The 12,448-nt window shown below is 32.6% G+C and overlaps 1 protein-coding gene and 1 long non-coding RNA gene across 3 annotated transcripts; one reads left to right on the forward strand and one right to left on the reverse strand.

The window, feature by feature from the left end:
• LOC109333169 lies at positions 1,260-1,702 on the forward strand. The gene is made up of 2 exons (XR_002105984.1): positions 1,260-1,449; positions 1,497-1,702. It is a non-coding gene; the product is annotated as an uncharacterized LOC109333169 (long non-coding RNA).
• On the reverse strand, positions 1,460-6,810 carry LOC109333168 (CDPK-related kinase 5-like). Of its 2 annotated transcripts, XM_019568492.1 has the most exons (11): positions 5,906-6,810; positions 5,160-5,290; positions 4,935-4,976; positions 4,728-4,836; positions 3,950-4,028; positions 3,565-3,861; positions 3,371-3,483; positions 2,853-2,960; positions 2,709-2,771; positions 2,450-2,617; positions 1,460-1,888 (listed from the first exon to the last, which is right to left on the reverse strand). In XM_019568492.1, exons 1-11 carry the CDS (start codon positions 6,446-6,448, stop codon positions 1,748-1,750), a joined length of 1,794 nt encoding a protein of 597 aa, XP_019424037.1. In that variant the 5' UTR covers positions 6,449-6,810; the 3' UTR covers positions 1,460-1,747. The 2 variants fall into 2 exon arrangements, with proteins under 2 accessions (XP_019424037.1, XP_019424038.1); XM_019568493.1 differs by lacking the exon at positions 2,709-2,771.

Raw genomic sequence — 12,448 nt, forward strand, 5'->3', positions numbered from 1 at the left:
TTAAATTTATAAGTTATTTGAGAATCTCATTTATTTATTTATTTATATATATATAAATAAGAATAACTAAGTGAGAATAATTCTCATAAAAATTATTAGATCAATTAATCAGTATCATGCAAATATATATAAATGGTTAAATTTTAAAGTTAGTTACTAGTCACATAATTATTTAAAAATATTTTGCGCTTATCTTTTAATTTTGACAATTCAAATAAGATTCAACAATACATATTAATTGTACTCATTTCTTGTATTAAAATTTGTTTTTACTAGGATCACTTTCTATGTATACACGTAGGCAATCTTTATTTCATGAACTTTAATTGATAGCAGTATTTAATATTTATTATTAACATTACAGCTTTCTATATATATATATATTCCACCAGAACTTTAAAGTTATGTTTGATTCTATAGAAAATGAGAAGAAAGAAAAGGATTGGAAAATATTATTTTCCATTATTTGGTTCCAACATAAAATAGGAGGGAAAGAAAAAATATATATGGCCCCACCAAAAAACTTTTCTCCCCTACTTTGAAAAGAAAATGGGTAAAGGAAAGAAAACTATAGAAAATTACAAATTTGTTCTTACACCATAAATGAATTGAAAGAACTATATCCTAGATGAAAATAGATACAATAGAAAACTTCTTTGTCTATATCCATTTATATGTAAAATTAGTTTACTTAATTTTAATTTCATTACTTAGGAGCTCACAAAATAAATAGTAATTATACATGTTCAATAAAAATATAGTAAAAAATATCATAATTTCTTAAAATCACATAAAATGACAAATAAAAAATAAATTATAAATAAAAAAATGCTAATGTGTGAAAGTAAGATGATTAGAAATCTAAAAGTAGTTATCAAATATGAGTTATGATTTCTTTAGATACATTTGTGGGAAGAAATATAGGATATTAATGATTTTCATTGAATTTTATAAACAAAATTGCCTATTTTAAACTTTATAATTTACATGTTAGTTAAAAAATATTAACTAATATTATCACAAAAAATATTGATGTAATTTGAAATGACGAAATTTAGTTTTTAAATATTAGACATGCTATGTAATCAAATTATCATCCCATTTTCTACTATTTTTTCTTTCCTTCTACTTTCTTTCCTCCCACTTTCTTTCCTTCCACTTTCTTTCCTCCCACTTTCTCTCCTAAGCCAAACATAGTGGAAATTTAGGTGTGAATTGCAGAGACTTATCAGGGTCATAACAAAGATATCAAGGCACCAATACCACTGCTTTATATTTAAGTGGGCAATCACTGAAAGGCAGCATCTACATGCTTATCACCTTGTATCAAGACGAGTCAGATACAAGGTAACATTTCAACATTTTATACTTCTTTTCACACGATTAGAATCATTCACTTCTGGGATCCTTAACCACATAAGAGTGGATATAGCAAGAAGACTCACAAAGGTAGTTCGTGTAGTGTATACAAAAGCATTCATTAATACAAGTGACAGGAAATTATTATCACCCATTGAGGTAAAGCTAATTCTAACTCTACAATTCATATCATCACTCCCTGCTGTGTAAACTATTTTACAATTTGTGCGCCTTCAAAAGAATCATTGAGTTGCATCTCATTATGAAAGAGCTCTAGAAATCAAGGGAACAATCATCAGTTGCAGCACACTAGTTGCAGATTCAAATATGACTGAGCCACAAATAGCAGAGAAAACAAAGCATATCGGCGAGGCTTTGCTTTACATCTTCATTGAACCTTCGGGAGAGTTCGGCTAGATATACCATGTAATAATTTGACAAACCCAAGAAAGCTTAGCTTCCCATCAGTGTGCCGGATCCAGTCGTGAAGAACAACATGAACGGGGATAGAAGGACCAAGTCCAAGTTCCTAAAACATCATTTGAAGAAATGTTATTGGCGAATACCTAGGATTAATAAGGAGACAATCCAACACAGTATATCCTATGGAGATTCAATAATAAGTGCAGATTCTTTACATTGAATGCATGCCATGTGACATAAACCACCAAAGTGTATATGCAGTTGATTATGCAACAGATGCAGTTACTTCTTTAGTTTGACAGTCCATTGTTATGTTTGACTGGATGGAAAGTTTGTATTTTAAGGTTGTCTCGATGCCTCTTCACCTATTATGGGCAAGATATTGTCTATGGCTTATATATGGTGGTGCTCCACTAGTGATTCCTTTGGTGAGACTTATCATTTCTGATGTGTATAGTAACATTCGCAGCTTTGAGATTCACTTGATTTTTATTCACTCACTTGTTCATACAACTTTCTTTTTGGTAAAAGAAAGGAGGGCCTAACACTTTCTCTTTCTTGTTTTCTCTCTTATTGTTTACACAACCAAATGTTGTAAAAACTCTTTCTTGTAAATGCTGTATTAAGTATGAACAATTACTGTGATTGAAGTGTGTTTTTAACTTACAGAAGGAAGTTCTTCAATCATAATAGCCCTGTTTCCATCTTTCTCAAAAAGTTCATATGCACACCGGGCATGTTGTTCCCAACGATCAAGAGCCTCAAGCTGATGTACACTTAATGCAGCTGCACAAAATTCTTCAAAATCCATTCTTCTATATTGTAATGCATTCAGCTGTCATGGAAGGGAAATTTCATAGAAGGAATGTATGAGATAGTAGCCAGTCAAACCATGGGGCTTATGCACATATAGAATAAGGTATTACCGAGGAAAGAAAATCAGAGATGCGAGACTCTTTCATGGCATCTGTTGCATACTTCATTAAGGCCTGCCCCGAAAATATGAATGAGAATAACATATGCAACGCAACAAAACAATACATTTCTTACATGTTAATATGGCAACCAACCTGGTTAATGTTCTCTAAGGATATGCTTCCATTTTTGCTTGGTTCCAACAGTGCAAATTGTTCCCTCAGATAATAGAGTTCATCAGCAGTCAATGTTTTCGACAACGCCTGCCAAAGATGAATATAAATTAACAACTAAAAAGGTAATTTCAGTACGAATTATATTCCATTGTGTTTAGGTCTAGGAAGAAATAGTTTGGCATCAGAACTTCCAATTCAATAGCATCTTGCATATATATATATCACCCATTGTATTTTGTTTTCTGAAAATTAGAAATATACAACAAAGCATCGAGAACATACATCGGTTTGTTCTGATACAAATTTTTTTATAAGAAAAATACGAAAATACTACAAGTTCAATGGAGAAAAGTGAATTGAAATTGAGATCACCTGTGGTGTGAAGATTATATGCACTTTTCAAACAAGACTCAGAATCAATATTAAGTAATTTATTCCAACAGGCAGCAACCATGGAAAATTTGTTCAACTTTTCTCTAAACATTAAATATACGCACCCTTAAGGCAGCCTTGCGCAAGGATGATGATCGCATATAAGCCTTCATGAGCTTAAATATTAAAATATCAAGTGGAACTTTTACGCTGTTGTAATTTCGTATCCAAGGGTGACCTGCAAACATGAGATTATTGCTGGCAACTTTGAAATTTTTACTAGAAGTTCATTGATACTAGAGATAACAAAGGAACTCACATAGAGCCTGAGCTGCAGATATTCGCCTCCGCGGGTCCTTATACAATAGGTGCTTGACAAAGTCTTTTGCTTGAGTAGATAAAGTAGGCCAGGGAGCTTCATCAAAGCATGGATCAGCTTTTAAAACTGCCCGAAAAATACCAGATTCCGTTCGTGCCCAAAATGGTCGACTACCGCATAAAAGAATATATGCCATCACGCCTATACTCCACACATCAGCCTCTGTGGTGTAAGATCTATGGAGAACTTCAGGGGCCACATAGTATGCACTTCCAACAATGTCATTAAGTCGTTCATCTGTAAACCATGATGAAGAGTTAGAATATTCCCAAGCTCTCTTGAGGGAAAAGGTACTACAACCAAACAAGGACTTGTGAAGGAAAACCTGGTCTGACAAAGTCTGATAATCCAAAGTCTATAGCTTTTAACTCAGAATTTTCATCCTTTGAAGCATACAAAAAATTCTGAATGAAAAAATGCAAAGGGGTTAGAATACAAGCGAGGACATCCAAACAGAAATCCCGTAAAAGACGACCTAGTGCACAAGGCTCTCACGTTATGGGGAGGGTAAAAAAATAATATAAAACTGTAGAAAGAAAAGACAGACAATCTAGAAAAGTAGATAAGGGTGACCCAATTTATGAGGATTCCAACCAGTAGGATTTGTGGAGGGTTGATGTACACAACCTTACCCCACAAGCTGAGACCGTTTCTAGGAATTTTAACCTATGACCTCTTATTTACAAGGTAGCAACCTTACCATTCTGCCAAGGCTCAACCTCACAATCTAGAAAATAGAAATTCCAAAGTCCAATCAGCTAAAGACACTGACTAACTAGCACTCCTCATGCTAAAATTTTGATACACTTGATAAACATTTAACCTCCCTTCCCGGCAAAACATAATAAGAAAAGTGACCTTATAGTTATAGGCTGATACCAATTCTGAAGTCACTGCCATGTCCCCATCTCCATTAAACACGTAATTAATAAGATAGGGAAGAGGCAGTCAACCATTTCGAAATTACAAAACAATTTAGGCTGACATATAAATATAAGTAACCATCCATGCTCTGCTTAGTTATTGTATTACATGAGTCTGAGGCAATATAGTAGATTCAGAGGCTTTAACTATATGGATGAAAAGTAACTGAAAATGCTCACCTCTGGCTTCAGATCTCGGTGCACCACACCCTGAAGATGACAAAATGCAACAACATTTAGTATCTGTACCATGACAGCCTTTGCATCATCTTCTGTGTATTTCCCTCCTCTAAGAATAAATAAACCATGAAATTAGTTAGCGACAATGTGCAAATCCACATATCAATTTTGTATCAAAGAAGGTACAGCTGCTGTTATATGAATTACTTTGATAGTATCATATCTAAAAGCTCTCCCCCTTCACATAACCTGAAATATCAATAGCATCTGGTCAATCATGAATTTTTTTTAAATCGCATAAACAATGGGAAGTCAACTCGACCAAAAATTTTAAAATTAATATACCAACTGCCTTGCAAAAAAAACATTAGGATGGCCAGAGCACTACAACTATGATATGACTTAGAAGCGAAACAAATACCCGGGACTTACTCCATTACAATGTAGACATTATCTTGGTCCTCAAATGCATCATAGAATTGTACCAGATTGTTGTGTCCATTCAAAGCTCGCAATATTTTCACCTCCCTCCTCACATCTTCAATTGCGATTGCTGTTGTCATCTGGTATCAAAACGATGAAGTTGAAAACACAATTTTAAGCTTTATCAACTTATATGTGATTTATATATGGTTCATTGTGTAAAATTTTAATTAGGAGCACAGAAGCGAAAACAAAATGACATAACGCATAACAAGAGTTGTATTGACTTATAGAGAAGTCCAAGATGTATACATTTGAACTGTGAACATCATGCTCTCGGACAAATTTAACTGTTAAGGAGATATTCCATCAGGTCAAAAAGTAAGTTTAACAACATTTACCTAACAAGTATAATGGATTTGGGGTAAGAGAGCCCATGCTACTCTATTTTCATAATCAAAAGACCAAGGTTTTAAACCATGACCGCAACCATAATTGTGGTCGCAATATTGCAGGTTTGATACTCCACACATGGCAATCACAGCCATATCGACAAAATTTTATCACTATCGAAATCGCAACATAATTGCATTTGCAGTAGTAACCTGAATTTAAAACCACACTCCCACACAACTTGGCCTATTTTCAAAAATCCACAATTACAGAAACTGAAAGAATCCCTAAAACATAAAGGGCCTAAAACCTCAACCTTTGTCTACCAGAAAAGGAAATTAAATATATTATAGATGATTAACCTTAGCTTTTGGGATAACCTTCACAGCAACTTTCTGGTCCTTAAGCTCACCCTTCTTGAACCTAGCAGAACATGTATACCCAAAATGCCCTCTTCCAACTTCTTCACCAATCTCTAACTTACTACTGAATTCCTTTGAAAACCCAAACCTCTTATCCAAATCACCACCTCCAGCATTCTCTTCTCCTTCTCCCGCCGTAGCGGATTTCTTCCCCTGCCGCCTAGCCAGCAAGGCTTTTATGTGCTTCGCCGGAGACGGCGGAGGGAACGGCCGCCGTAAAAACCTCATCGGCGTTGAGCTCGCGCTCTTGCTCCCTCCGGCAGAAGGCGAAGGAGACTGCTTGAAGAAGCGGGCAGGGCTGGGACTGTAGAACGAGAAGAAAGGGGACTTCTTTCCGGTGCTGACGTCATCTTTCCGGCGGTGGTTGCTGGGAGTGGCTGGGGTTTTTGGGATTTGTGAAGGGTCAAAAGAGTCATTTTCAGCTTCTGGTTCACTAGGTGCATATGGGTTTGGTTTATCTGGCTTAGAAGTGCAAATCCCCATTCTTAAAAGATCAAAGAAGCTCGATTACTGAATCTTTGGCCATAGCATTGTGAGAAAAGTTTCTGGGTTTTGTTCTTCTTCTGCAAAAGATTCCAACTTTACAAAGAGTAATCAAAAGGGTAGAAGTGGAATTTTAAAGTGTACTAGTCGGTAGAGAGAGAAAATGGTGGATTTGTTTTTTTGGGTTAGAGCTGAAGAAGAAGGTGAACAATCTCAAGAGACACGTGACATGCACATGAGATTGATGTTCATTGAATTGGGAAGTGTAAATAAGAGAAGTGGAGAAAGGGGTGTGGAATTGAAGGGGTTGTGAATTTGATGAATGAATGTGAAGATGATGATTATGATGATGACAAGAGAGTGAAGAAACAATGGGGATTTTTGTATTTGTAATTCTTGCATCGGTTGCCACAGGAACAAGATTGGTTACATCAATTCTAGCTTCGGATCAATCAAAATATTATTTTTATTTTTATAATTATTTTTATTCATATGATAATATATGGTCATCCAGAAAAAAAATGAAATATCATTAAGATAAAATGATTTTTTGTTCTAGTTACATATTCTTCCACTTTGGACTGGTTAACAACATTGCCTTACCAAGAAGAATACAATACATAACCTACAATAAGTTTATAGAAATTGGTATTTGTCATTTTAGTTAGGCTTAATTTAATGGTTAGGAAATAAGAGTCCAAGAGAGAGTAAATTCTACCCCTTTCAATTTTGTTTCTTTCGTTTTCTTGTTGGTTTTCACAACTAATTAACTACTAAAACAGAAACCTTACTTTATTCTTCCATTCACTAACTCCACTCATCAATAAATTGAAGTAACTAAACTCCAATCTAAGAGCCTTAATGTTGTTATGACTTCATTAGCCATATTATAAATATTTTGGCAAGTATTATTCCAGTTTGTTTGGCTTTAATCAAATATAGGCCATATTTATGTCTCCATTCTAAAAAATGAACTCAACAATAGTACACATTCATTAGGATAGGGGAATGTAATTTAAGTACATGACATAAGTTTTCCCCATTCTCCTTTATCTATCATCAAAAGTATCATTAATGAAAGATAATTTTATCCTAATTGAAAAAGACTATTACGTGAGATAAAACTCTCGCATGAGCATATTCAAGACTCAAACTTTAAATCATTAAGCAAGATAAATTAACTTGTGTCAACCGATTCACATGTGTAATATGGTAAGCACATATTATACTTTTGACTAAAACATAAACTATGAAATATTGTGAGATATACAGTTTTTATGAAAAATATTATATATCCATAATAAATTGCTAAAATTGTCAATCATATATATAATATTGACATGTGTATTTTGAAATGATGCAAATCAATTTAATGATGGTAGAAAATGATGCATATCATTTTATTATAGTAAAAAATATATATTAATTTTATTACGAATATATAGTATTACTATTTTTTATTAGTATTTAATATATCATGAGTAGAGTCTAAGATATGTTATTGTCTTGGAACTAAGATACGGATCTTGGACATGCAATTAACTTGATTTGCGAGTGCCCTATGATTTGTCTTTCACATGCAAGCAATTTTAAATATCAAGTTACATGCACATAAGACATTTTTATAAGTTTCCTTGACTTATATATATGGAGGAGGTTCTCACCCATGTGCAGGACCAACCTTTCAATTAAATTATTAAAAAGAGTAATTAACAAGCAAGCGTAATTCTTAATTAAACTTAATTTGTTATAGACGCTCAAATACGAAATCATTAATATCTTACAAGTACAAAGTTGTTAGATTTATGATAGAAATGTATCAATCTTCAGACATGCTTTTACACATAAAATAATGATATAAAAGTCTAAAAAAAATTGTAGACACTTCTTAATTCTTATAGATATCCTTTATTAAGCAATCGTTTATACCCTTTGTTTTGAAATAATTTTCTAAGGCTCTTGTGGCAATTGTTGTAGTCAAGGGGTCATATACATAAACAAATCTGTACTAACTTTGAGAAACGCTTTCACAACCTCATAACAGATGGACATGATAATCTATTTGTAAAGTGAATAATTTTATAAAAGATGTACTACTGAGACATGGCAAGATATACTTATTATTTATTTATTGAAATGGAACCTTGAATGATTGGAACCCTGACCTGCTGGATGACCATATATAGCAGATCCCGAAGTTCCTATGGTAGCAAATATTGTTATTAATGATTTAATAATGATTCGTAGACCTTAAGATATTTTGTGGTTATATATATATATATATATATATATATATATAAAATTAGTCTAAAAATGTTCCATGTAAAACTAACATATATGGAAAATACATTGGTCTAACGATGTAAGAGTTAACTAGATTATTAAGCGAAGTATTAGATCAAAGGTTCGATTCAAGGGAGTGACACTAGTTATAAGTACAACCAGACATCCAACTTGAAAGTAATTAGGTAATTCCTTACTTGATGGAGATGTTTGGTTATACCAAAAAATAATATAAAACTAACATACACTCCTCAAAAAATGGCATATATTAATTTTACGTGGATAGAAAATGATACATATTACTTTTCTTTTCTAATGATATTATATATGTAAAGTTTAAACACATTACTTTTCTTTTCTAATGTATATTATATATGTAAAGTTTAAATAGATCCTAAAATTAATGCACTAGAGCAAATACCTTTTTTTTGTTCTTAAAAATATCAAAGCCTGTGAATAAGATGATTTTTAAAATTGCCTACCTTTTATTAGTGAGTTGCCTATATTTTTAATATGATACTCACTCCATTACATGCTTAATATATGCAATGCATATAGTTAATAGATCTTTTATTGATATAAAATTTTGATGTAATTTAACTAAATAACTTCATTTAATCTACATTGAAAAATATATTAAAAAGAGTAATTAATTTTATTTGATTTACCAAAAATACCAAATTACACCATCCAGTTTGAGTGTAACTTTAACATTTTCTGTTCAAATTTCATGTTCCTTTAAGAAATCAAAAAATATTCATTGCATTTTTTCTTGTTTATCCTTATTTCTGTAAGTAGAGTTGGATGATGTTAAGTATTAGTTGTTTGAGATATTTTGTTAAAAATGCATTATTTACATTAATGCTTAATACTTTTAATAATTGTCTTAGTTTTTTTTGTATTTTACCTTAAAGTGGGAAAGGTGAAGTATATTCTTTAATAGAATCAACTTAATTTGTAGATTTAGAATTGTCTTACCATGTGTCAAATTACACATATGATTATCAATAGTTAATTGATTTAAGTCATCATATATGTATAATTTTCTTAAACAAAATCTTGGATTTGAGTCTTATATATGGGAGAAATTGGAGAGCTCACCACACCATGTTATCTTTGCCTCTTTGGGATTGTCTTATATGAAAAATATAGGTAAAGTACACAAAAACTACAATGATCACTTTTAAGACCACAATGACCTTCCTTTAATTTTGAAAATTATAATTAATTATTTTGTATTTAATAAATGAAATAAATTACCCTGGCATTTTTATTTTTTCAGACACATGTCTTTAAGTCCTTTGTATAAACTACAATTATAGAATTTGAGAGAATCTTCGTGTAATGATCTTATTGAATTAAAAGACATCATTAATTTAATTTACTGAAAATTTTACCGGCTTGGTGTTTGGACCTATGTATACAAATGGACATAGTACATGGTTGTATAGAAGAAGTTTGTCATTTCTGGTTGTTTGTTCAAATCATACCCAATTGACAGATGATCTAGTTCTAAATTAAGGTACACTATGCGCTTTCAATTACCTGAAAAAATGACTATATGGTGAGTAAGTATTTATGTCATCATCAATGCTTCTTTTGCCTTCAGTTAATTAGACTATAGTACATTGAACTTTGTGCATGATTGAATAGCCAAGTGCATGTACTATTATATGAGAATAAAGAATATGATTGAATATGATATAAATTATTTCCTCATATTATAAAAATCATATGTCTTATTTTTTTTAGTTTTTGGAAATATTTTTGTAGAAAATAGTTAAATATAACATATATCACGATCTTAATTACTAGAAGAAATAATTTATCTTTTCTAAAGAAATATTTTATTCTCCTATTATATATGACTTGAAATGAATTAACTAAGCCACAATTATAGATATTAATTTAGTAAGAGAAAAATGTATATACTCATATTTAATCATCAACTTCTATTAAATATAAGTAATACAAGTGAACAATGTATGTCTGTGTATAAATTATTGAATATTAAGCATAAATCTTCTGATTTCTCACTCAAGGTATCCAACAATAATAGCATCACCGAGGACTTGAAGACTGCCCAAGAACATATGTCTGCTAACATCACCAAACTAACTAATCAAGAGACTAGCCAAAAGCATGTGCCTCATAGCATCATTAAGTCAACTAATCAAGATCATGAGCATGGCACTTTGGTCACATGCGTTAGGACTTTTGTATAAACAAAATTAATAGTTTATGTAATCCAGTGTGGGTAGTTAACTTTTTGAAAGTTAGGTAAATTAGTTATAGCCATTATAGGGGTAGCTTGCTTCTTAAGCAACAAAAGCTTGTACTGTAAAATATGGCCTTGAAGTGCCTAAGAAGATAACATGAAAATAAATAATTCAATATACATTTTCTAGCTATATGGTATCAAGAGCCTCTTTCCAATAGGTTCTGATTGTCTTCTACAAAGAACAAAGTGTTATCTTCCTTCTGGTCAAGAAAGATGACCAAGACCATCAAGAAAGCACCAACTGGCCTAGAATTCAGGTCAACAAGCAATACAAAGAGCCACTACATCAGAAGAAAGATTGATCAAGCGCTTTAGAAGAAAGTCTTCAACATAAATTGAAACTTGCAAACAGAAACAACGGTAGAACATCAGGATGACAGACTAGAGCATGATATGCAAGTAAGTTTGAACCATAATGATATCCAAAATCCCTTCTACCTCCATCCAAGTGAAAGTCCAGGAGCAATCTTGACAACACTTCCACTAGATGGTGACAACTACCATTCATGGAGTAGAGCCATGAGGAGGACATTGTCCTCTAAAAACAAGTTCAAATTCGTGAATAGATCAATCAATCCACCAAGTCCATCAAGTGCAGAGTATGATGTACAGGAGAGGTGAAATAATATAGTCGTCTCATGGATCATACGAAGCCTTACACAACCAATTGTACAAAGTATTGTCTATATTGATAATGCTCATGAGCTATGGCTTGATCTCAAGGAGAAGTTTTCATGTCTAGAAATGTGTTCTTCCATGAACACATCTTCCCCTACCAACCTTTAGTCACGGAAATACAAGACAATGTCATGGACAATACCTATGCCCTATTGGAACAACCTGATTACTATGATCATTTGCCTGAAAATCATGCCCTGCACTAGGCATGAGGACATCATTGAACCAAATGTAACCACACATGATCCAGATTCAAATAATCTATCACATGAAAACCTTAGGAGGTCTACAAGACAAAGACAACAACCTACCTGTTTACAGGTCTTTCATTGCAACTTAACAACCTCTAAGAAATCCCCTCCTAGCAACCCTCTAGATCAACAAAAACACATCTATCATCCTCTTTCCTCTATCATGTCATACAAATTAATTTCACCTACACACTTAGGCTATGTTCTCTTCATTACCACTTATATTGAACCTAAGTATTACCATCAAGCCATTAAGTCCCCACATTGGATCAAGGCTATACATGATGACCTAAATGGTCTTGATGGAAATAATATTTGGAGCCTTGTTGACCTCCCTACTGATAAGGTACCCATTGAATGCAAATGGGTATATAAAATCAAGTATAAGGTAGATGGTTCCATAGAAAGGTATAAGACTAGACTAGTTGCAAAAGGGTACAATCAAACTGAGGGCATATATTATTTAACTACTTTTGCCCTAGTGGTTAAATTAACCACTGTTAGGCT

This window comes from Lupinus angustifolius, chromosome LG18 (genome assembly GCF_001865875.1).
Source record: "Lupinus angustifolius cultivar Tanjil chromosome LG18, LupAngTanjil_v1.0, whole genome shotgun sequence".
In the NCBI taxonomy this organism is placed as follows: Eukaryota; Viridiplantae; Streptophyta; class Magnoliopsida; order Fabales; family Fabaceae; genus Lupinus; species Lupinus angustifolius.

Excerpts from the sequence above, each read along its gene's own strand:
- LOC109333168 (XM_019568492.1), bottom strand. The coding sequence starts at position 6,448 with ATGGGGATTTGCACTTCTAAGCCAGATAAACCAAACCCATATGCACCT. Across the intron at positions 5,291-5,905 it reads AGGTTATCCCAAAAGCTAAG|ATGACAACAGCAATCGCAAT; the intron begins GTTAATCATCTA and ends TTTTGATACCAG. Across the intron at positions 1,889-2,449 it reads TGATTGAAGAACTTCCTTCT|GAACTTGGACTTGGTCCTTC; the intron begins GTAAGTTAAAAA and ends ATGATGTTTTAG.